Genomic DNA, 22,858 nt, shown 5'->3' on the forward strand with positions numbered 1-22,858 from the left:
CTCTATTTCGATGTACGGATCGCTTTGGGGAGCACTGGTAGGCTCGGGTCATGGGTATTACCATCGAATAAATAAGTGATACGAGACCATAAAGATTTAGAACTTTCATTTCCAAGCGGCTACGTTGCCCCGGGCCGAGTGAGGTCCGAGATATCCAGGCTTCGAGGTTTGGGCACCTACCCATCATATACCTTTCGTGATTCACCCCTCTAGTAATAATTGGCATTTATGGATACACGTAGCGTAGGAGTGGGGTGCCGAGATTGGATATTGGTTGGATTGCCCTTGGATTAACAAAAAGATAGACGTAATTATGTTTGAAGTAGAAATTTACCTGCAATTAGTGGGACTCGCCCACATATGCATGATCCTCCCCCCTTTCCGCATTTTCCGCGCCACCAGCCACCACATCAGCAAATCCTTCGATTCTGTACTACCATGCATGGCCAAATGCGTAACACACATACTAAAATGCATATGCATACGATTGGTCACACGCCATGGCACTTGCGCATGCTTCAAACATATCGAAATTTCCTTTCCTAGATTTGCAATATTAATTATTTCAAAACTTAAACGTTATAAACCACAAACATATCGATACATCATCTTTACTAATTCCCTTTGACTGGGCCGTGATGAGCCGTCCGACATTCTAGCGGCACCCAGTGCCAGGCTATGGCTTAAATATGTATCCTCGTATTTGGTAGCTTCAAAAACGCTAAATGGATGGCTGCAGTTGAATATTCATGGACTTATTTCTGTTGCATAATGAATGCATATTCTTTGTTTGCCTATTCTGTGAAAAGGCAAACAACCCGAGACCGCCTAATGCACAGGACCTAGTCCGGGGTACAGGACTTAGGTATGCATATATATGATCATATGAGGCAAGCATTAATATTGATATCGATAATCTTTGGAAAACAAGCCTCCCTGGCGTTGCGCAAACGCAGTATAAAATAAAGCAGGAAATAGATAACCCGATCCGCGTTGATATCCCCAGACTACATCAATATGAGCAATTATAGTCTAGAACCAATGGGTATTGTTACGTTTTATGCTGCTTGGCCTTCGTGATCAGGCCTATAATATATGAAATATATCAACAAGTTTGCTTGTAAAGCCTAGCTTTTTATTAAGTACTGATCAAGTGACCTTGAACTCAAACTATTAGTGATTTTATATCTTTCCCTGCACTAGATCGACAGAATTAACGTAGATATTCTTTGAGCTGATTTCACCTGTACTTTGGAGAAACTCGGGATCCTGTATTGGAAATAAAATAATGGTATTTGTTTCGATAATGAACGACGGTTAAATATCTAAAGAATGGGGGTAGGTTAGATGTACAAAATGATATAGTACAAAACAATTCTCGCGGGGTTTCGCATTCGAAGAGAGTGTAAAACTAAAAGCCGCCTCACCCCTAAATATATAAACAAAAACGGTAATTTAATACAAATCTTTGCAGATAAAATATCTTTAACATATAGAGTTGCAACATTGAATAATAGATTCATTCCTGCCTTGTGATCGGCCTTTGATCTAGAAACTTAAAATTTTAAAAAACAAAACGCCTTCATGCAATGATATATAACCCTTGTACCACTATACTCGCTGGTAAGGGAAAAAGTAGTGCCACCCAGTGTATTTGCTCGATACTAAAACAAAGAAATCCGCCCATATACGAGAAAGTAGCCTTGTTGCTTTAACCCTCGACCCAAACCAATCGGTTTGGTCGAAACTTCAATGTTCTCTCCTGGCCCGTTCCATCCCGAACCACACAAACACCCTTATCATCATCCCAACCCAAGATCTCCCCTAGACTTTTACTGGAATCTTTCTTCCAAGCATAACTCTTCACAACCGCCATTTTGATATCTCCAATTCCAACAAATACGACTGCAGAAACATATCCGACAGAAGCCGCGGGGGTCTTCAACCTGTCGTTCAAATTTCGTAGATAACACAATTTCATAGATGTTAGGGATAAAGATCCCTTAGCGTGCGTGAACGGCGTATATAGAATGTTTTCATGGATGGCCAATTGTGCATCCATCAACAGCATTTCTCCGGGAGCAGGTTGTGGAACCCATTGCTTGGCTTTGGAATTCCATTTGAATTCGATTGGCGGCCCTGGCGCACCGCTTTCATGGGGCGATGTAAGTTGGAAAATACGAGGCTCAAGAGTTTCGCCCCCATAGAAGACATCTTTGATCAAAAGAGTTTGCTGTGATTCACCACGGTAGGCGATGAGGTTGACCATGTTTAGGAGGGAAAGATCGCCGAAAGTGAGGTCTATGGTCCATTCAGGGGTGCTAGCAGGGTATGGAGCAAAGTAGCCAGAAGTTTCAAAGTAGACTGCAAGGATCCTCGCTATTAGTTTTTTACCCACCCATCAAGTTAGTTTCAGAGGTGTTAAAAATGATAATATATATCGTAGAGAATAATTAACGGAAGTCTTACGTTTCACAACTTGCAAGACTTTTTCAAGAGGGTCGTCCTCGTTAAGTATAAGTTCGATCATTCGGTTTGAGGCCACGAGACTGACGCGGACTATGACATCGTGGCAATGAGATTGAAGTGGTAGATTCCCACTGGGGGCATGTTTATACAAGGACTCTGAGCTGAGGCCCGCTATGGCGCTCGATATTTGAGTTCCTCCCAAAAGATCCTCTGATTCCACCTTTATGGTCTCAAAGGTCGTGCCGACGGCGGGAGCCCTGTACGGGGCTCTTTCTGTAAAACTTCCAGGCATCTTAGGCTTGTGGGTTTTCAAGATTCGTAATATTGACTCGGGCAAATTAATGGAACAAAAACAAGCTCTATTTTATATATATTAGATATTTATCTTATGGAATATGATGAGGTAGGTAAAAAGAAAGTATGACTCTGTAGGCGTTTATATAAATTTATTGAAGATACCAGCTATAAGCGGTGTATGAAAATGAGCACTATACTATGCTTCTAATTAAGTGTAATACTGAACGTCTGCAAGCTTAAGACTATTCTATTTATAATTATATAGTTATAGTTTCCAATGTGACGCGCACAAAACCCAGTCACGCAAACATCCAAAATAAGGTCACGCTCTACGAGTAATCTGGGATCGCTCCGGCACGTTCACACTCTACAAGGCCATGTCACTTGTTCACTCTAAGGATAGCTTCTGGACGGGTCGATCTGGTAGGCTCTGAAACTCTAAGCAATCTTGGTGTGAGTTACTGTGAAGGCTTAGCAAATCAAGGGACCCGGGCCTCCAGGCATCAGCTGCAACCCGCCGTAATTAATGTTGCCTTATTATGGGGCTTCAGAAAGTATAGATATCCCGTAATTGACGGGAAGCCACTCTGATCTATATATGAATTCATGGATATATATGCGTATTACCGGTCTCGGGATATCAGTGCATGTGCACTAAGGGTACTTCTAGGCCTGAACTTAGAAGATATGTAAATATGATATCGACAAATTAGTCAGTTATTCTTTGATTTCCCCTGTACTCGATTATGCAATAAATACATTAGGAATCATTAGCCTCGTTTGAAATAGAGAACTTGGTCCCTAAGTTCTAAAAAGATTTGTCGCTCTGTACAGTGCTATGGCAAAATACGAGGACAAATACTCTCAAGTGGAATTCATTGTAGGCTTATGTATCTACATGTACACAGAGGATGCATTTGCTATACTTCCACTCTTCAATTCTTTATAAGCCTCGATCCTTCGGCTATACTCAAGGCATCAAATAGATGAAACAACCCATCTTTGTTCTAGGGTTCCTGTCGGATCAAAGCTAGTCGCCTGATCGATAGCCTAAGGACTTTTTCGTGCTCCAAGTGTCTAGATGCATCGACACAATCCCCGATGTTCCTCCCCGAATACATGGTTATATAATGGTTATGTTCCACCAACCCTACGAGTTTGAGCAGATATTTTTAGGAATCTCTGTTGTGGGCCTGATCGCTAGGGGAGCAACGCGCACGTAGGCAAGTCCTCGGCGTCGGTGACTAGTTTCCGTCCGTTGTTTATCAAATCTAAAGAAGGATGCTACTTGCCTGACTAATCCGAATGGACGGTCTCAGCGCTGATAAAGTGGGCTGTACTCTATGCCACGATACACGGGATCAAAATTTTCCTTCAACGGAAAATCACTATCGAGATTTTTTGGGTGTTTACTAGCAATTCAATTGATCAAGATGTCTAGGCATCTGTGCTTTAGGTGTTCATATATCGAGACTGACATATAGACAATAGAATTCATGAGGTGGTATAGCCTGACCAAGTGACAATGCGATTACGTACACATTCGTTACCTTTTTATTTTTATTTTATTTTTGAAGATCTCTCGAAGCGGATCTGCTCAACTTTGGGGGCGCTGTAACAGCAGCCAGTCATAAATTAACATATTACGTATAAACCACCTTAAAGTACCCCGTAACTCAGAATTAATGCTACCGACCTTGAACCCGAACGTCGAAAATCGAATTTCGGAAAAGGTTAACAATTAGATCAACCCATCGTGAACTCAACGCACGGGTATCAACCGGCCAATAATTAGATAAGATATAGTGGCTATGTTCATAAGATGGAAGTTGTGCACAGACATATAAATCCCGAAAGCCTGTTGCTTGATCGAAATCGTAACATTATCAATCGCAAACTTAGGCTCAAGGCCACTTTTTCAGGCTTTAATTACCTGGCCTAAAAATTCACAACTACAGAATCTCTAGATGTGATTATAGCGAAAATGACAAGAATAATCGATCTGCGAGCATAGAATCTTAATTGACCATCATAACTTCGACAATTGAATTAGTATATACCCAACAGCGTCCAGGGCGCAGTATGGTACTGCCGGATCATCACGGTTCAAACCCCGTCCAGGTGGAAACCCGTCTAGGCGGTCAACGTTATACAAATCAGTCTAGTTGGAATGTTTGTACATGTATGATCAACACCAAACATCATTTAGGTTACCCCCCTAAAGCACAGAGCTAGAGGCGCAATGCAGCCTGCGCATGTCCATTAAGGAGAACCCGTAAAAGTACCGCACCCGGCAATATTCACAATCAAAAAGTTTTGCAACTACCCGCATGACGGCGCTAGGGACTAGCACAGCTAGTTAGGTTGCATAATAACAAATGTATATGATCATATGTCCCTTCCGCATGTTGGGTGGTCCCTATGTTCCCATCTGCCTGACCATTCTGGCTTCTGCAGGTCTTGTGCTAGACTAATCTTTTCATTTCTGCTTTGTTATCTACCCACGCGCGGCATCAAGCAAACATGGCGGACGAGAAGGAGTTGCACGAGATAGTATCGATTATTCAAAAGGTCATGTTATATAATTACTTATATATATTATGAGGCTATCGTGCATGATGCAGGCATCGATTCGGTCACATTTGCGTTGCTAGGTGCAAAATCCAACAGTTTGCGCAAACTCGCCGTTGAAAGACAAATCTTACTGCTCACATCATTATGCAGAGTATCTAAATCAAAGGTTATGTCAATCATTTGAGACTTTCTTTTGGCTGGTATGTTCCTTTGTCTATCTCATACTTATGTCCAAAATGATATATTCATGTGCATCATTCAAACAAAGCATTGCATTGCGCATGCCGCAGAAAAACAACAGCCTCGAATCCATCCAGAACGAATGTCCGTATCTCACATCTTGTTAAACGCTGACACCGCCACATTTATGAGGCAACTGCTACATTCCGGTAGGCTGTCAAGGTATCAAATCGTTTCCCTTTCAAAATTCAATCAAAGCCTCCTATCGATTCCAATATCCGCTTTTCCATTTCACCGGAGTATATCCTCCGGAAGTATTATGCAGTAGTTACTTAATGCATGCAAACAAACGGCTTGAAAGGAGATGGCTCCCAAAAAAGTGAGATGTCAAAAAAAAAAAAAAGAGAGAGCTGAGGTCTGGTCCCGTACGAGAAGTTACAATATATATATTTGTAATATTATATCACATTTCCCACCACATCAAATAATCCCTACCTATAGCTTGGTCTATTAACCACCATGCAAATACAGGGACCAGCCTACCTGTCTTCATCTGCTGAAAGGGAGCAAAAAAGAGAGGGAATCGAAATGGAAAAGGAAAGCATGGGCAGAGGAAAAGCTTTCCAACCAACCAGACGAAGTTAATGGGGCTGCCTAATTTGATAGATAGCCGCTAGCCGGTGCATACAGAAATAGAGGTAAGAATTCCGAGAGGTGGCGTTTGGCAGGGAATACTAGCTACTCCTATTGAAGAGGGATAACGAGAGATAAACGAAGCCTGGGGATATCTTGCACCATCGGTGCATCCGTTGATGGTTAAGAGCTGCGCTGTAGAGTCCAAGAGCTGAAGTCAAAGTTGATAGTGGTTGGTCACTATTACACATAGTCAAAAGCGGCGATGCGGCAATACAAACAGCCTGAGATATCAAAGATCCCCCGCAGATGTCCGTCTCATAAATGACATGAGTCGTGAAGGGGCCTCTGTATATGGGACGAATAAAAGTAGAATGTGAAGTGGGAAAATTAATACTCAATTCATAACAGATCGACAATTCATAGGCCAGGTACAGGTACGTACATGTATATGTACTGTCGGTATAAGCGAATGTGATATCACTCTACACGGGAGAGGAGAAGAGGGAGTCGACTATCGCGATCGAGAGAGTGTGTGATAGATCTTACAAGGAGATAAAATGCCTCAATGCGGAGATATATTGTTGGTTGTGGTCTGATCTCACGTTCCTGGCTGTAATCTCCGAGTTTGCAGGCAGGAGCACGGTTAAGGTGGGCTCTTCCAGACCGTGATACAGCAGTGAGGCAATTGGGGTCACAGATTTCATTCAATAGTTCGCATTTTCCAAGAAAGTCACATGGGAAATGGGCTGGTGGGGCCGGACAAGAGATATTATTAGGAGTCGTTGGGGGAAGGAATTCGCGTGTGACTGGTTAAAAAATATTGGCTGGCATCCCGTCGATGTCTGGCAACCATTATCTGGAACCGAGAGAAGGAAACGGCCCACTCTGAGCTTCCTCCTCTTTTGGACAAACGGACAAAGTCGATCACGGCTCTTCTTGACCCTTCGCAATCTCAATCATAAAGGACCAGCGAGTTCACGCAAGTTTACGCGCTCCACTGATCGTTTTGGGATGTGGAGTTCAGCCTCGAAGACGTGGAGGAGCCTTTCAGGACAGTGAAGCAAGGGTCCTTGTTGTCCATCCGAACACGTTTTGGGAACGGCCTCGAGAAATCCTGCCCTGTATCGAGAGTGGGTCTAGCTTCAATGGCAAGTAAAGACGAATTCAGTGGATACCAGTTGACCGGAGATTCCATTTTTGATCATGATATATCCGTCCTTACTATAGGGTCCGTGAGATTGCTCTTGCTTGGCCTGCGGGTGTCGTACGATCCCATTGCCTTGCATGGCCCGGTTAGAATTAACCAGTTTTTTTTTACCCAAGTGTGTGGCTACTGACAGGCTGGGATAAAAAAGATGTCTGCCCGAGAGACAGAGTTTCCCTTCGTATTCATTCGCCCTATTTTGGCAGAAAAAGATGCGTCTAGACCGTGTCGACCGTTCAAGTTTATCCTTGAGGTACATACATACGTATGTATGTACATGTGTGTGTAGTGTATGTATGTATGTATCTTTTGCATGCAAGAACGTGCAGGTAGATACTCTTAGGCCCTGTAGGAGTTTTCTTTCATGTCCAATGATCTCATACATGCGGATACAGGGTCTTCCCATGGAGAACACAGTAGGAAAGCTCGAATGGCACGGTCACAGGATCAATCGATGTAATCTCAAGAGTCGATTCGAACACGAACGTTGGGCATCTTATTAGAGTTTCGAATGAATTTGAATGAGTGGCATTTACAGGTTGTGGAATTTGCAGGGGAAAGTTAAACACCAACACCCACCACCGACTGTTCTGGACTATGGAGATCTATCAAAAAGTAGTAGCATGTGGGAAGATCCGTTTTCGCAAATTTGAATTGGAAGGGGTTGAATCAAAAGTAGGCGCTCAGCCTATACACAAAATATCGCAATTGAGGCTCTCACAGATTGTTGAAATTTGAAACACCATTCTTCAGCGCTGATTGAAGATATTTATCTCGTGCAGAATAGTTCGGCAGGAACGCCTCCCACGCCGCAAATCACTCGAAGTGTATCGACAATATAGCGCCCGCGGGTCGAAATTCAGCCGTTGCAGTTGGCGTGCAGCAGAAATGAGGCGTTTTCTTCGCAGTTGACCGCTGCAAGAAGCAAAGCCAAATTAACTCGATTTTCATGAATCAAGAGCAACGTATCCCAGAACCGAAAGGGGTAATTTTCAATTTGTTTCTGTGATTTCTTCTTTGTTCTGCTTGCCGGGTGGTCAGACTCCCGGCATCCAGGGGAAAAAAACGTGTCCGAATTTATATCTTGTGGGACATGACAGCACGGACAAAATGCCCCGGACAAGCCTTCTTTTTCTCGCCTGCTCGACTGACCCAGATTCGCGATGTTACTCTGTATATAGGAAATGGGCGGAGGCGTTCAAATTGATCAGATCGCGGTTGAAATTGAAGAGTGAGGGCCAAAAAGCGTAATTGGGTGATTAAATTCACGAATTGTGTGGGCTTGGCCTAGAACCCTGTTCACAAACCCTGCCCGAAAGCCAAAAGCCTGTATGAGTTCAAATTTAAAGATTGCGCTGCACACCGTTGAATTTCAAGCTGAACGAATGATGACAGGCTTGTAGTGTAATGCATGATCTAACGTCCCGGATGTCGACGGTCTTTGCCAGAAGACGGTGCCGTCCGCAGTACGAAAATGAACAGCAAGCTCGAGACGATAATATAATTTGAAGCACAACCTGTAGCAGATACCTGTCCCCAGTAAAGTTGCTGAAAGGGGGTCGCTGATTGGTCAGTCTAGGAAAAATCGGACCACCTCTTTCTGCAATCGACCAGGGCATCTGATGCTTCCAAGAGTTCTAGACGCGCCCATTGCCCACACCTGCTCCCCTCACTCCCATCAATTCCCGAATGAGTCTCCCATCTCGAGTCAAGAAGAGTCAGTTAGGAAGCAACCGCTGCTGCAGGCAATATTAAATAAGGATTATCTAAGCCGACCTGGTGTCTCTTCGCAATAATGAGCAAAAAAGAGTGTTCGCTATTTCGACAAAATCAAAATTGCATTTTTGTGAAATGGTCAGTTGCAAGTTGGCAGTCGTTAGGCCTCTTTGAATACACGGGTACATACCGTACGGAGTACTAGTAGTGTATTCGACCAAGCTGAAATGTGGGGTCTCGTTGTCCTGTCTGCCTGCTTTGTCGGGTTCTCCTAAGAAAGGGAGCCGCAGGCCTTCGGAAGACCCGTTGTACTGGTGCCCGTTTCCTTGGGTCGTCTGCCCATCCCTTTGTACCGCTCTAACATACGTATCCACTGTAACTACTACTATCTCTGACTCTGACCGTCTTGCTTGGTGTTTCCCATTTCTTTCGCTTTCACTAGGCGTTGTAGCCCTCTCTCTTGCACCAAAGAGAGGATGGATGCCAGAGGTAGCATGGTCCATCAATAATAGTATTGCATTCCTGCTTGGACGCATGTTTGAACGCCACCTTCTCCCTTCTTGTTGGCAGCATCGGTTTGTGGGAGAGCTAAGGGACCCCTCACTTCCGCCCAAGGAGACTGGCGAGGACATTGCTCAGAAGGGTCATCCTTGCCAGCACCCGATTTCGATTTCGATTTCTTCTTTGTGGAGCCCCAACTTTTCTCACAGGGCGGTCGAGCCAGGCGCAGGCTTCTGTTATTGGCTGCGGGAAGGGGAACTCAGTTCTGTCTTGTCCTCAGGTTCACGTACGACCTCTGGTCGAGCTACCTATCCTTCCTTCGTACATACTTTCGGACAGTTTTCTTCCCCTTCCCCTTCCTATTTTCCACCCTCTTCGCTAGTTGAGTTGCGTTAGCTGCTGCTTAGGTTAGTTCGTTCGTTTAGTTTTAGGCCGGCCGAAATGACAGGAAGGGAGTAAAGTAAAAGTAAAGGGCGCAAAAGTAAAAGTAAAGTAAAAATCAAGAGCGAACGGTGACCCTTAGTCGATCGATTCACTGGAAGTCGAGCCTGGTGCCTACGCCTGCCTGTCGACTGTTTCCCAAGTTTCAAGTTCAAGATCAGTTGCTCCACGTTTTTGCATGCCTCCCACCCCCCAGCATCAGCCTCGCGATCGTTCCAGTTCCAGTTCCAGTTCCAGTTCCAGTTAACTGCAGTTCTAGTTCCTGTTCAAACGGCGGCGGTTCTTTTCGCATGTTTTTCTTTTTCCTTTTCTTTTTTTCCCTTTTGCAACAGAGCCAGCCCAGCTAATAGTTAACGTGGGCCCTGCCCTGGTCTGGATAAGCAGCAGCACTGCACCGCTCTGTGTGAGTGAGTGAGTGAGGAAGCAGGTAAAAAGAGGCAGAGGCCCGGTCGTTCGTGCGTGTGCGTGCGTACATACGTGCAGCTGCTGCTTCTTAACTTAACTAGCGTTATAACCACCGGACCCGCCTTTTTGCTAGCATTAATAATTGTTCTTCTGAGCGATTCAATTCCAGGTCCGAGGCCGAGTCCAAAACATTACATCTTTAACTTCACATCGTCCTTTGGGCGTACATACGTCTTCGAGGGGAAAAAGACATCGATCACGCCGCTGTCATTGCATAGGACTGCCCGGATCCCGCCCGACATCCAATCGATAACATCAATAACATAACACGGTTCTTTTATTTTATTTCGTTTTATTCTTCCTATTCCTTGTTTTTCTTCTTCTGGCTGGGGGGCAAGAAGAAAGAGACCAGCATTCGCCGTTGGAACAATCGAACAGCCTAGCCTCCAAGCAACCAGGAGAAAAAAGAAGTTAGACAGTGGCGACGGGACCAGAACGTTAATAACTGACATACAAACATACATCATTCGTCCGAACCACAAATACAACCACAACCACAATTAGAATTGCAATTACAACCACGATTACAACCTACAACCTACAAGTTACAGTTACGACCGCAGGGAACTCGAGTTTGGGAGTATTGTTATTATTATTATACTTTGTACCGAGTACATACATACGTATATACGTTGGTACTTGGTGGTGATATTATATTCTATTGATCGGTCATTGATCTATCGATACCCGTCGATATAATATATAGTATATACATATACATTATCTATTCATCGACTTGAATTCATCGTATACGATATATCGATCCGCCAGTATCCAATCTTGATATCCCTTGACTTCCTGACTAGCCATTCGGATCCTCTGAATTTTACGTTTACGCCGAGACCATATCGATTCACACGCTCCCGCATCCGCATCTACAACCACACTCCCTTTCTACTGACTCTTGCTCTTTGCTAGCTCTCACCCACCGGTCTTTCTTCTCGTCCCCCTTTCTTGGACTCTGAGCTAGAATTTCTTCGTGGTGACACGAAGTGCCAAACTTTGCAGAATTCGTCGACCAACTTGTACTTCTGTACTCTCTCTCACAGTTACAAAAAAACGAAATAAAAACAAAGAGCTGTTTGGAGGACCGCCTGGGCCAACGGTACTGGGGGTGGCCAGAGAGTGTGATAGTATGACCAGGCCGCTAGAATAGTTGAGAGTAACGAAGCCACAGGATCTTTTCTCCCTCCCTCTCCCTCCCTCCCTTCGTCTCTGCTAGTGTGAGGTTAGAAAGCATTTTCTCAGCTTGCCCACTCGTCTTCTCCGTATACAATTTCCATCCATCTCATCTTTTTCCTCCGCCGAAGTCTAGGAGGAGAAAGGAAAGAAAAGGAAAGAAAAGGAAAGAAAAGGAAAGAAAAGGAAAGAAAAGGAAAGAAAAGGAAAGAAAAGGAAAGAAAAAGAAAGGAAAGGAAAGGAAAGGAAAGGAAAGATCGAAAGATCGAAAGAAAGGCGGAAGGCAGACGTCTCTGATGATAACGACGGGTACCTGTCATCCCCAACTTTTGACATTTTCGATACAGCCTTCGCATACATACATACATCCATACATACATTACATTATACATTATACATACACCCGCATTTTTTTTTTCTCAGCCTCCATCCCTCCACCAGTCCAGTCCATTTCAGTCAAATCCGACGTTTTGCATTGTGGGAACTTTAGACGACATTGACCCCCTCCAATCTTCGGTACCCTAAGGCGGCGGAGGCGGCCACGCGAGTCCTGCCACGATATTTCTGTCTCAGCTTCTTATTCTTCCAATTTTGCGCCCTGGCTTCCCGCTACGCTATCATTCTTATATCTCTTCACGCCTGTCCGCATAAATCGCTCGGACTTGCCATAGACTGTTGACGTCCCACAAGAAGCCACCAACGTTGCAACAAAAAAAAGAGACTGTATGTCTGTTCCAAGTTCTGGACCCTCTTGTTCTATAGCAGTCATATATCAAACCCTCACTCGAGGTATGTTCGTGTTCCACTAGATCTGTCTGTATCCCTTTCCTGGCTTCCCGTCGGGCTCTTGTCTCGTGCGTGTGTATGCGGGGAGCGCCGTCATATGCATGTCGTCCGCCCCTCCGCCCATTTGTTCGCCTTTGGGGTCTGCCTCAGTCGCAATCGCTGTCGCATTCGACAGGTGATTTGTTCTTTTTCCTTTATTTCTTTTTTTTTATGGCGAGATCCAGTTGCATAACATCTTGTCTATCAGTTACTGATCGCTCTAGGACTCTTTTGTCTACTGGTCCCAGAAATAGTTTTCATTGCTCACATATAATCTTGGTAGCAGTTGTGCAACTTTTCTAGAAACCCCCCCCCCTTCGCAAATACCCTCTTCGCCTCCTCGTTCTTTGTCCTTCCAATTATCCAACAATTCGAGGGATTCAATTCTAGCCTTCAACCTCTCACAAACTTTCAATTTCAAACTAGGCCTACCGGATTTCGTACTGTCCAGCCAGATCTCGACTAGCCAGATCCCAAGGATCCGGTTGCCTTTACACAAGAAGGCTTTGAAACAACCGGAGCACTTACCCAAATAATCCTTCAGAAACATTGTCAATATATACCAGGAGGCCAGCTTGTACGACGAGCCATTCAACTGCAACTTCCCATCCCACCATTTTCTATCTCCTATATTGCAGGACGACAAAGAAAAGAAATACCTTCCGGTCTCACAATCCAGGCCACGCCGCTGCCACGTTTTTGACTTTGCCGGAATATTCCCTGTTCACACGTTTTTGTCTACAATCTGCTTGGAGCCGACCGTCGACAAGTTTACGTCCGTGCTCCCTAAAATAAATTCCACGCGAGATCACCTCTTTCCCTTGGGACAAAATTACTTTGATTAACCGAAAACCGATTTCTCACCCAAACACGAGCTTCTTAGCTCATCGGGCGTATCGTTTGGATCGCCATATTCTTTACCCGTTACTCTTTGCTATTTTGTTCGACACAACATTCCAAGATGAATGGGCCTCGAACTTCAGCGATGGATATCGATAGTATCCAGCTGGAGGATGCTTTGGGCCCTTCCATATGCATACCCTCCTGCGATAATAAATCCATAATACACTCTGGCCAGCCTGGATTTCTCGAGATGATGAATAAACATTATCCAAAGGATGAAATGAAAGCAAGGCATTTAATCAGCGTCCTAAAGTTAAAACTCTATACCCTACAAGGCCAGGAATTTTGGAAAACCCTTATGACTGGTATGGCGGACATTACAGGGTCGCAGTACACATTTGTAGCCAAAAGAGTATTAAAGGGCGATGCAAAGAGTGCAGTCGAATACCCACCGCTTGGCGAGGAAGGATCCTGTCTTATGGGCCTCGCTTACTACGTGCGGAATCACGACGGTAAGGACGCACTCTACAACGACATCCAATATAAGGGCTACAAGTGTCCATGCGCACACATGAAGCACGATAAAGTCCTTGTAATTCCAGATAATCTACAGAGTCTGTTTCCCGATAACCCGAACGGCGCCTCTCTGCCAATTCCAGCTGAAGCGTACCTAGCAATACCGCTTTTCACAGAAGGTAAATGCTACGGCCACATCGGCATGATGTGGTCGAAATGGGGTTTAGATAACAGGCCTGGGCTGAGTTGGGCAGTCCTTGAGCTCTTCATGAAGTCTCTCGAAGATCTAGTTACTTGGCGAATTCTGGAAAAGCCAGGAAACCCATCAGATACAATAGCCCCGGGCACAAAACCCTGGAATCCGTTTATGGGCAATGTTGTTCTCCACGAAGATGTGTCTCCCCAGCAAACAATACGGCCGGCAGCAAGAAATCTGTCACATGAATTACGGACACCTTTGCAAGGTGTCGTAGGCATGTTGGACGTGATGCTTGCTTCGTTGGATTCTCTAGATGATGAACCAACACCGATCCTTCTACGCCAATTTGTCTATGATATGAGGAAAAATATCGAGAATTGCCAAGGTAAGAATACTTGGCGACGGTCTAGACTCATTTATGATTGCTAATGTAACATCCAACTTGTAGACAGCGCACAACGGGTAGTTGACGCCGCAGACAACATGGTTCATGCGTTAGATCTAAATTCAGACATCGCTCTAGACCCACCGGCTCTGCCTCGTCCGGACCCTCTCCCCACAGCTCTTCTAGCAAAGGTAAATGCAACATACGTAGCAGATTCTTTAGTAAATCCAAAAAAACGGAAGCGGAGCGATGGCAATGATAACGCCGGCCCACCGGCTCCGCTTCCACCTGGCCGCTCCAAAACACCACCAGCAGAAAACAGCAAGCGCCGTACTTATCGCCTACGCGGCAGCAGAGCAAACAGTCTTCCACCCGAAGAGCTTTCAAAAAGGGAAATTGATACGTCGTTGAACCGGCCGGGAAGCGTCTTGCCTCTCCCACCCACCGGACAAACCCCATCTGGTACGCATACTATTCACCAGGAAGCCTCTGGTCAAGTCACCCTCAACCACAGGAGGCTCAATTTGATTGAATTCATCTCTGGGATGTTGCAGGTCGCCTTAAAAAGCGGCGGCAGACCAGAAAAGGTCCAGGTCGTACCTAATCAATTCGGAGAGGTTGTGACGGCGACAAGGAGATCGGGAACCTTGAAGATCGATTGGTCGGTCGAGTTCGTTCCACCGATGCTCATTAGTAAGTGGGCAATAAATATCAGCTTTAGCGAGCATGTAACGGCTGACTTAGTTGTAGTCGACAAACTTACTCTCGAGAAAACACTGTACGCCGTTCTTCATAATGCCGTCAATTCACACCTAAGGGTGATGTCAAGCTAGTCGCTACCGTCTCTCAAGATTCTAAGTGCGTTCAGTTCAAGGTCACAGACACCGGACCGGGCATTCGACCAGAGTTTGTTCCTCATATTTTCAGAATGTGGCGCAGACAGGATAACAGCCTTACTCGAGCCTTTGATGGGGTTGGACTTGGTTTATTTGTCGCGAAAAGGCTAGCTGCTCGACTTGGGGGCGACATCACTCTCGTCAATACTGTTACAGAAGGCGAAAACACCGGTTCGGAATTTCGTATTGTATTGCCGATTGAGATGGGTAAGGACCCAAAGCATGGAAGGTCAGGCTCACCAGCGATCGCGGCGAGGAAACCCATCGACAGGTATTCTTTAATGCAAGGATTGGCTTCTCCGGACTTCCCACGGCCTACAACTAGCTCAACCGAAGTCTCTTCTCCTGTTTTGACGACACATACTCGGAATGGATCGGGGCCCCATGCTATGACCAACGGAGCTATCGAAGAAGAATCAGTTCCTTATCGCCCGCGTAAACAATCCCTAACTTTCCGTCAACCAGTCAACGGCATTCATGCCAGGAAATCCAGCAAGAAGGGCCGCTTCGACAAGGATCTTGGCAAAAAGATTCCACTCCGTATTCTCGTTGTCGAGGACAACAACATCAATCGCAACCTCATCACTAAGATGCTTAGGAATCTCGGCTTCGCCGACATAATTGAAGCAGAAGATGGGGAAGATGCCGTGGCCGCCATGGCAGCAGCCACTAGCTTTGGGCGGCCCATCGAGCTCATTCTTATGGATCTATGGATGCCTAAAATGAATGGTATCGAGGCTACAGAGAAGATATTTGCTCTCCCAGAATACGCCAACGGGTCAAAGAAGCTTACAGTTTTGGCCGTCAGCGCAGACGCTAGTCCCGATGCTCATAGGGATATCACTAGGGTTGGAATGCAAGGATTTTTGAAAAAGCCATATACGATTGAAGGTCTGGAACAGCTTATTCTTGACAATTTCAAACACGGCTACTCAACAACTGCGGCGACCATGTAGTAGAACAATATTTCTACACAACATTTCGAATACCTCCGACACGACCAACCCATCTGTACAAAGTCACAGCCACGAACCTCGTAACGATTTTGTTTCTTCTATTCTGTTTTTTTTTTTTGTTTTTTTGTTTTTTGGAAGGTCCCCGTACGGGCATATTGGTTGCTTTACGTTTAATCCTTCTATATTTCCATGTTTCTTCTTTTTGTGGGAGTACTTTGAGTAAGGATCTGCTCAGACATAAAAAGTTTCTGCATATACCTCACTTCCCTTTCTTTATTTTATCTTCAGCATCAGGTATCATGATTGCGTTTACTGCAAAGATATATCCGGCGTTTTCCTTGATCCCCTTTTCTTTAGCTATTTTTTGCCATTTCTATAAAGCGGGATAATTCTTTCTATTGGCTGGAAAGGCGTTTTTTTTTTTTTTTTTTTTTCTCCCCCTTCTCCTTTGAGCTCTTCTCTTGAAACAAGCCCGTTCACTTCTAATGATGTATTTGTACATCCTCAATATCTTAGCTAGGGTAGATGGGTGTTATTTGTCTTTTGATTAACACAAGACTTCAAAATTGAGCCCCCGGCTTCTCCTTTCGAGAAACGATCTTTTTTTTTCCGCTTTCGAATTTCCTGTCGAATCTAAAACCATTCAAATTCTTGTGTGAAATCACTCTGCTTAACGTTTAACCGGATCATAGTTCCGTTAGCTTTGATTCTTTAATTCGCCAAGTAACCGAGCCTCGCAATTTCAGCGGAATCTAGAATCGGGTGGAGACGAGTCGATCTTCAAGAAACCCATATCCCTTTAACGAAGCCCTGCATTGGGATCCACTCTCGAGGTCTACTCCTACTAGTAGTCTGTCCGGCGCGGCTAAGGTCCCTTTTATTCGAGCTTTAGGATTTTCCAGTTTATTCATATGGAACTGTGCCTTGTATAGCAGAGAAGGGGAACCGATGCCCTCTAACTACCAGCTCTTTATTTTTCGATGTTTCGATCCACATCACATTCCATTCCTCGAATCTGGAAAATGAACGATGAAGACGTCTACCTAAGATGCAAGTGAAAAGTATCCTACCTTGAATATTCTCCAGGATTTAGGCAGAAGTACATTTTGAGAAAAACTTCGAAAGCGAAAACATGCATCTTATGCATGTCTTTTGTTTTTCCTTACAGAGATTGCCTGACTAAGTATGTGTCGTGAATCAATGCAATGCCGGCGATCATATGCAGTCGGCAAGAAACCCCTCCAATCCCGTGATACCATTCATAATGGCACTTTTTTTTTTGCGTTTCTCGGCGTATATACAACATTAACGCCTGTTTTCTTTTCATATGCGCTCCTGTCCTCGGCCTCTCTTGCTTCTTTTTTTCTTCAAACTTTGTACTCCCACAAATATTGCCACGTTTTTCTCTCTCCCATCCCTTGTGCCTTAGCATCATGTACGGTATATGCGAGGGTGGTCTTGTTACGGAAGAATTAGAAGGACTTTGCATTACTAGTCGTACATGCACAGATAGACTTTTTCTTTTCTTTTCCAATTGGAAAAAAGGGTGGAGCGAAGAGAGGGGTACAAATTAAGCCTATCGGAGACATTCTTACGACCAATTCCGACCCATGGAGACGGAAGTACCTCTGCTCTTGCTGTATCTACAGTTATCGTACTTACATACTTGCAGAGCATATACATATATACAGGTAAGCCAAGCTATGTTGCGAGCCAATAAAACGCCTAGGATGCAGGCTTTTTCTTCAATAGTAGCGTTGAAATCGGCCTTGGATCGAGCCCCATTGTTTTTTGAACATTCCTGGCCATGCAATCCCAACATAGACTGCGACCCTGCGCATACATACATTCATACATATATACTATGTAACGGCCTGTTGGACTTCGACGAGGTCTTATGTAGATGTATGCAGACAAACTAGACTTCGGTAGTTCGTCTTGGCTTTTCTTTTTTAGACTTTTTTTTTCCGAACGAGAGAGAGATCCACTTTTAGATCATGCCAATTATATCGATCTATATGAAGCCAAAATATTTCCGGCCATGGTTTTCCCCCCCAAGCAAATCATACAATCTTGGTGTGGGGCGCCGCCCGAAATGGAAAACCCTGTGGAATATATCTTTAATCATAAAGGTTCTCGGCTGTGTCACGAACTCCCTTTTTTTTTTGAGAATGCCGATCAACCATTTTGTGCATGAGTCGAGATTTGTCATCTACAGTATGGGGCCAACCTAGCTCGAGCTCCAGAACTCAAGCGACATCTATGATATATGATACCGATCATATGATATCAAAACACGGTTGATTTGAGGAACGCAATCGTCGATTGAACAATTTCCTTTCTAACCCCCCACTAACTATCTGAAAAAATATGTACATTCGATTCGCAACTGCCCTGAACAACCTAGCTGGTACCATGGTGTATCACCTCTCCATTCCACCCAAACTTTAAGCCTTCGTGATTTGAAAAAACAGATCACGACTGTAAGCACTGTGTGTCATGACCGCAATCTCCAAGGGTTTGTTATAGGGCCCTGCAGGCCCTAAAACAGGTTGCCAAAGATTTCCGCCATATCCAGTCATTTGAAGGTGGTAACGTCCTTTCCTCCAATAATGTTCAACAAATTTAAATGTTTCGCCAGTGCTAAGCAGAGAGGTGGCACAGTTGGTCTTATCGGTAAGGGCAACGGTACAATTGAATTTATGACCGGATCCGAGGTATCGTGTAGTTTTAACGTTCTGGATGTGGACGGTGCCGTCGCTCCTGTTTTTGATTCGCCAGCGTTGAAGTTGGCTAGTCTCCCAGCTATACGATCTGGCTTTGAAAGTTACATCGACCATGCCAGATTGTTCATAAACGTCTTTGCTGCTACCGGTGAGATATCGATCCGGCCATGATGGCCAGTTGAATATAAAGTAGTAGTCGCCGTCTGGGAATAATTGAGCAGCAACGGACTGGGAGAATACGGCGGTAAGGATGAACCCCACAATCAGGGCAGAGGATTGGATGAGGTTCATGTTGAAGAGGCTCTTGAATGGAACTTTCCCGACAAGATTGTTCCAAAATATATGTATCGAAGAGAAGCTTGAGGCCTCAGCAGTGTAGATCCGAGGTTTATAGACTTAATCTAGTAGTCTCGTGGTGATATTGATAGGGCTAATACTGACCTTGACGGAACATAGGCCCTTATATATATAGGGTTTTCCCTACATCGCGAGATCTGATCATCTACATCATGAAGGTATCGAGCTTCCTACAGTTTTCTACATCGCTCTATCATAAGATATTTTCGGTAGGTAAAGATAGTTTTTATTAGTAGGCCTATCCTAGGCAGCACAGGCGGATAACACAAGTCTGCCTTTTAGAATTGTACCAGGAAGCTGTATTTTAAAAGGTTCCTGGACGGGTCTTCATAGTCTGGAGCTAATCTTGTCCCCAAGGCCGGTCTCGAGCCAATTTGGGAGGTATTTCAAACTTTCTCTATATTTTATACGAAATGGGCCACACATCGGCCAACTCCACAACTGTCACCTTTTCCGCGGCTGCAACGAACGCCGCCGCTAGTATACACTCCTGCGCTTTTTGATACAAATATTTTGGTTTAAAGCATAATACCGACGGGTTATACTACCAAGACTACCTTATCACAATCTGAAATGGAACCCCGAAAGAATTTCTATGCCAAGGACCTGCCAAACTTCGACCGATATAACGATGCCATGCGACGGACTATAATGTAAACTCCGGAATGCAATGATGTGATCGGGGTATCATAGGACTAGGCACAATTATGTACCGTAGCTCCGTTATAGGATCCACGAAATATTTACAAGCATTGGGCAAAGTAAGCATTCGCTGTTGAACACGTGAGACCAGAGCTACAAGCTTGAGGGCCCTATATATATCATTGATTAAATTAGTTAGAACCATGTATATATTTATTGCGTAGCTCATTTATGAAAAGGATACAACCACGTACTGGCCATGCAATCCCACCGCACTGTCCAAACCTTGATTGAAGTCGAGAAGTCGTAGTAGTCACGACCGGAGTGGTGGTAGTCTTGGGGGCGTACTCCGAGGTCGTTGTCGTTGGAGGCGTAGTTCTAGGAGCAGGAACGCATTGCCAATAGAAACTATTGGGACGGTTACAAGTTGCCCCATCCTCACATAAGGTGCGGGTGAATGGGGTAGGGAATGCAGCTAGGCCTCCACACTATTTATTTGTATTGTTAACAACTTCTAGGTTTGTAAACCTATACATTGCAGACGGGAAAGACTTACTAGACCGTAAAGAGTCTGGACATCGGACGGACGGGTGTTCGTCGTAGTCGTTGACTGAGCGAGTGCGAGACTCAACATTAAGGCCCCAGCCAAGGTGGTTTCGACCGATACCATATCGACGTTGGGGTCTATAAGAATTCGAATTTTGATAAGGATAGGTATATGTATTCTGAAGCCGTCTAAACGATAAGCTTTTTTGCCAATGTTGAATTATATTAACCAAGGTCTACCCAAGATATGGGTTCATGGTCATATATACATGTGTACGTACGAATTAATACATTTGAAGAATTTTTGAGTCCGCTCATGCATGAATCGATCTAGCAATACATCAATCCCGAAGTTCCCTCGGAATAGAAGTCCTGTTAAACCGATCCTAGCTAATTGCAAGCCTATAATTTATCAAACTGTTTGAAATTGCGTTATTGTCTACCATGGTACCAGAGGCCTAGTCTATGATTTCTTGAGAAATATTGTCAAATTTGAAAATATCCTGCCGTAAAGTGATAATGTAATCCGGCCTCACTTCCCCCATCGCTAGAAAGCTTGAAATTTTTAATTTACGATTACTGATCGTATTTTTTCAGGGCTATATTCATGTCAATATAGGATTTAAGCTTAAATCGAGCAGAATTTCTTATGCAGCTTGTCATCAACTCAATGGAACCATGCAACTAACTTCCGGTAAACTGGGGTCCACGGTACGATTGCGCATTGCAACGTTGTTTACAAGCCGACTTTCCGCAGCTATCAAATACATATTCTAGTAATCTACTTATGTGACTGGTTTTAAGCTCTACAGGCCTACAGTAATATTATAATACTCATGGTATTTTTCAACGGTAATATGTAAATATAGAGTACTCAACTATCGAACTTAGGGAAATTTCAATCTGTTAAATTAATCCGCCGCTGCCTTGTGTTGAAGAGCAGACTGGCGATGTTGGATTTGGTTCAGACTAAGACGGACCGTAAACCCTTAGAGGCGAGCGGTTTTTCCAAGGCTCTGCAGACGCTCGTACCTCGAGCAGGGTCAAGTTCCACAACTATCTCCACTTTTGTTTTATATGGATTACTGCCGCCGGCGATATCAAACATTCAACTTTGACCAGTGAAATTTAGAAGTTCTCCAAGGGCTCGTATACATGGACATGCCTATTGATATAAAAGGCGCCTTGTTGACTATGTGCAGAATATCCAACATTTCAAGTTTTTGATCCGTCATGTTGAATATCGTTATTATGTCGAGCCGGCGGATGCCGACACATTTCACAATGCCATGGCCCGTCTCAGGTATCACAAAAAGCCCCTCATGCACCGACTAGGTAGAAGCCCCAGACTACGTATACTCTGTGCACAGTAGGTCCTTTAAGGGTTACGCGCCAACTGATTGGGTAAGCCAGAACGACCGCCATCTGGCAAGCTCGCAAGGGCGCACGTATCACAAAAACCGCAAACGATGCCTTGAACAATGTGATAGGTAGGTTGAGATCTTGAGTGGAAAAAATGTCTGAGATTTGTTTCTTTCCACGATACTTGGCTACTGCATACAGGAATGTGGATAACGAGGCGTTCGGGCGTACGCTCTCACCATTCAAGATCCGCGAAATACGAGACGCCAGGTCCCTAGCTTGTTGATCCAGACACGAGATCAGATCACATCTGATCTGATGTCTTGTCTCTCGGGAATCGAACGGAAGATTAAAAAAAAAAAGTGAATTGAATAATTAACTAGTTAGAGTGGATTCGTGGGTGAGATATTATCAACTGCAGGAGACTGCTCTAGACCTTTGCTATGCAACGCCAAAGGTTTTCCCGATTATAGTATTCAGACTCGATCCTGGATGTTGTTTTGGAGCAATTAATTGGATTCCTTCAATTAAGTAGCTTTCTGTTTGATACGTATGCAGCCTCCAATTGATGTGCATTGGCCGTTGACTAGCAATCTTTTTGAAATAGCTCGTTTGGGACATATTTTTTGACACTGAGGCATCCCGCCTCGGAATTTCCGAAGCTGAATAGGTTCATATTAGGATTATGAGCGGGATAACAAAAAACCGAGACCACGGCGCTTGTCAGAAAAGAGGAATAAGAAACGAGATTTGGAAAGGCCAATCATTCGTTAAATTTGCGACCTGCTGTGTAAGCAGAACACTTCATCGAGTCATTCGACCTCAGCAAGGGTCCAGCTCCACGTGTGGGCTCTGAGTTGTTCCCGCTTTGTTACAAATAAAGATTTCCCTATCTCATATGATAGAATTCCCAAGATTTCGATCTCGATGTTTCTCTAAAAGC

At 44.4% G+C, this 22,858-nt stretch overlaps 5 protein-coding genes across 5 annotated transcripts; 1 reads left to right on the forward strand and 4 right to left on the reverse strand.

Moving 5' to 3' along the window:
- Nucleotides 1-1,711: 1,711 nt before the first annotated feature.
- On the reverse strand, nt 1,712-2,761 carry AOL_s00076g60 (uncharacterized protein; the record flags this gene model as incomplete). Its single annotated transcript, XM_011122613.1, has 2 exons — nt 1,712-2,379; nt 2,470-2,761. 2 exons carry the CDS (start codon nt 2,759-2,761, stop codon nt 1,712-1,714), a joined length of 960 nt encoding a protein of 319 aa, XP_011120915.1.
- A 6,361-nt stretch (nt 2,762-9,122) lies between these two features.
- Nucleotides 9,123-9,612, reverse strand: AOL_s00076g61 (uncharacterized protein; the record flags this gene model as incomplete). The annotated part of the gene is made up of 2 exons (XM_011122614.1): nt 9,123-9,145; nt 9,267-9,612. The coding sequence occupies 2 exons, from the start codon at nt 9,610-9,612 to the stop codon at nt 9,123-9,125; spliced, it is 369 nt and encodes a 122-aa protein (XP_011120916.1).
- A 3,836-nt stretch (nt 9,613-13,448) lies between these two features.
- On the forward strand, nt 13,449-16,282 carry AOL_s00076g62 (uncharacterized protein; the record flags this gene model as incomplete). Its single annotated transcript, XM_011122615.1, has 3 exons — nt 13,449-14,430; nt 14,494-15,123; nt 15,264-16,282. 3 exons carry the CDS (start codon nt 13,449-13,451, stop codon nt 16,280-16,282), a joined length of 2,631 nt encoding a protein of 876 aa, XP_011120917.1.
- Nucleotides 16,283-18,729: 2,447 nt separating this feature from the next.
- AOL_s00076g63 (uncharacterized protein) lies at nt 18,730-19,299 on the reverse strand (the record flags this gene model as incomplete). The annotated part of the gene is made up of 1 exon (XM_011122616.1): nt 18,730-19,299. The coding sequence occupies one exon, from the start codon at nt 19,297-19,299 to the stop codon at nt 18,730-18,732; it is 570 nt and encodes a 189-aa protein (XP_011120918.1).
- Nucleotides 19,300-20,108: 809 nt separating this feature from the next.
- Nucleotides 20,109-20,677, reverse strand: AOL_s00076g64 (uncharacterized protein; the record flags this gene model as incomplete). The annotated part of the gene is made up of 3 exons (XM_011122617.1): nt 20,109-20,177; nt 20,262-20,495; nt 20,564-20,677. The coding sequence occupies 3 exons, from the start codon at nt 20,675-20,677 to the stop codon at nt 20,109-20,111; spliced, it is 417 nt and encodes a 138-aa protein (XP_011120919.1).
- Between the last annotated feature and the right edge of the window lie 2,181 nt (nt 20,678-22,858).

This window comes from Orbilia oligospora (genome assembly GCF_000225545.1).
Source record: "Orbilia oligospora ATCC 24927 unplaced genomic scaffold scaffold00076, whole genome shotgun sequence".
NCBI classification, from domain to species: Eukaryota; Fungi; Ascomycota; class Orbiliomycetes; order Orbiliales; family Orbiliaceae; genus Orbilia; species Orbilia oligospora.